Source organism: Papilio polytes, unplaced genomic scaffold (assembly GCF_000836215.1).
Source record: "Papilio polytes unplaced genomic scaffold, Ppol_1.0 DF820627.1, whole genome shotgun sequence".
In the NCBI taxonomy this organism is placed as follows: domain Eukaryota; kingdom Metazoa; phylum Arthropoda; class Insecta; order Lepidoptera; family Papilionidae; genus Papilio; species Papilio polytes.
This window is the reverse complement of record NW_013528577.1, coordinates 1-1,993: the sequence shown is the minus strand read 5'-3', so window position 1 is coordinate 1,993 and position 1,993 is coordinate 1. Positions and strand designations below refer to the sequence as shown.

The 1,993-nt window shown below is 38.3% G+C and overlaps 1 protein-coding gene across 1 annotated transcript in view; it reads left to right on the top strand.

Moving 5' to 3' along the window:
* Nucleotides 1-1,987, top strand: part of LOC106110400 — a gene marked incomplete at its 3' end in the record, with an annotated part of 2,827 nt that extends 840 nt beyond the window's left edge. Inside the window, exons 2-3 of the mRNA XM_013292225.1 lie at nt 1,597-1,798; nt 1,926-1,987. Coding sequence (XP_013147679.1) covers nt 1,597-1,798; nt 1,926-1,987 — 264 coding nt within the window. The remainder of the gene's footprint in view (nt 1-1,596; nt 1,799-1,925) is intronic.
* Nucleotides 1,988-1,993: the final 6 nt, after the last annotated feature.

Sequence of the window (1,993 nt, the reverse complement as noted above, 5' to 3'; positions counted from 1 at the left end):
GCGTCCTACGTCGTACGTCGATTAACATATATGTACTATTAGTTAATGGAATATGATATACTCGTAGTACTCGTATAATACTTCATAGTAGCCGCTACTAGCTATTGCTCGCGACTACGCCGGCGCAGACATAAAAACTTCAAGTACCCTATATTTCTTTCAGCATCAATTATGCATTCTTGCAAAACTACATCGAGATCCGTTATGCTGTTTCAGAATTTTGGAGGAGTTTTCGCCTAAATTGTTGTTTTTACATTTAGAAAAAAAATCAGTTTTGTTGTAAATATATATAATGTATAGCTAATGATCGAATATTAAAATTGTATTTAATCCCACTTATAACTTTTAAGTCAGAAACCTTCCCGGTCGCTGTCGGTTAATGCAATATTCGGTTGCAGGGCCAAGTGGTAAGTTGGGGCCGAGGAGCGCGCGGCCGCGTGGGACCGCCCTATGGTAACAACAAATTCACACGCGGCAAAGCACCTATCGAGGCGAGCTGCCAACATTTGTATGTTAGTTGTGGGCAAGGATAGAATGATGAGATGAGTGGACAGATATACCATATCTGAATACATGTTTCAACTTTCGTGAGATATTATTATACTCGTAGTTAACTACTACTTTTAACTAAAAAATATGACTTCTAGTTACATTGTAAGAATATGTTTTTGTAGTTTACGAACTATTGCTATTCTCATTTTAATTTAATTCTACAAAAATGCAAGTTTAATTTCAAATTTTTAATGTTGATGTCCCAAAAAGTAGTTTTAAGCGGAGGTCCAGAAATTGAGTACCCCTTAAGGTAACCGAATCACCCCATGTATGTTCCGCGATTTTTTAATAGTTTTCGAGTAATTAATTTTTTTTTATGAAAATTCGGAAATTTTCACCGTAACAACTTTAAAATTTATAACTAAATATGTATAAGACTTCTTCCAGATATTTTTTTTTTGAAACTGAGTTGTATGTGTATGTAGCGAATGTAAAATTTTCACTTTACACTAGTGTTTTTATAATTTTCATTAAAATTATGTAGCTAATTATTTTAAACATAAAAGCATAATATAACTTTTAAAATTGTTAGGATCGAAAATTTTCAAAATTCGACAAAAAAAATCATAAGTCGCAAACTACGAAAAATTGCGGTACATACATGGGGGTGATTCGGGTACCTAAAGGGGTACTCTATCTCTGCACCTCCACTTGACACTACTTTCTGGGATATATAATATGTATATAAAAAAGCAATTTAAAAAAAGTCTCGAAACAATATTTTTTATTATAGAAAAGATAGGTAGGTCTGTGATCGCAGGCATTAAAAAGAAAAAAAGTCCTCCATAAGATCATTATTGATCCTGACTATTACAAAATAAATAAGTCTACTTCTTAATGATTCTCGTTGCCTTGTCGCGCGGCGCGCCAAACGCAATTACAAAATTTGCAAGTTTTAAATGTTTTACCAGACTATGTCCTACATCTGTGCCAAATTTTATCAAGATCCGTTGACCAGTTTTGAAGATATGTAGTAACATACTTCCATACATCCAAACTTTGGCATTTATAATATTAGTATGATATGAATTTGGAATGTGAAAGCGGGAGGGAATGTAGTGTGCTTAAACCGGGTACTCGGGGGCGGTCGGGTCTCTCGGGTTGAGTCGGGTGCCCTCGGGAGCGGTCGGGACACTCAGGCAAGTGTCTGTTGCAGCGCGGCGGAGCGCGCCGGCGAGCGCGGCGCAGGCGGCAAGGCGCGCCGCCCCGGCCCGCACGAGCCCTTGCTGGTCGACGGAGACGCGCCGTCAGTTACTTTCTTATTTCGCTATCTTTTTGCGTCCTCATTACTTTTCATGTTAATCCATTTTTAATATTATTTTTACTTTTCCGTCGTTACACAAAAAGGCCTAACATTACCGTTGCTATCGCAGGCCTACATTGGAGGAAATCCAGAGCTGGGGCCAGTCGTTCGACCGCCTCATGCGCAGCGCAGGTGAGG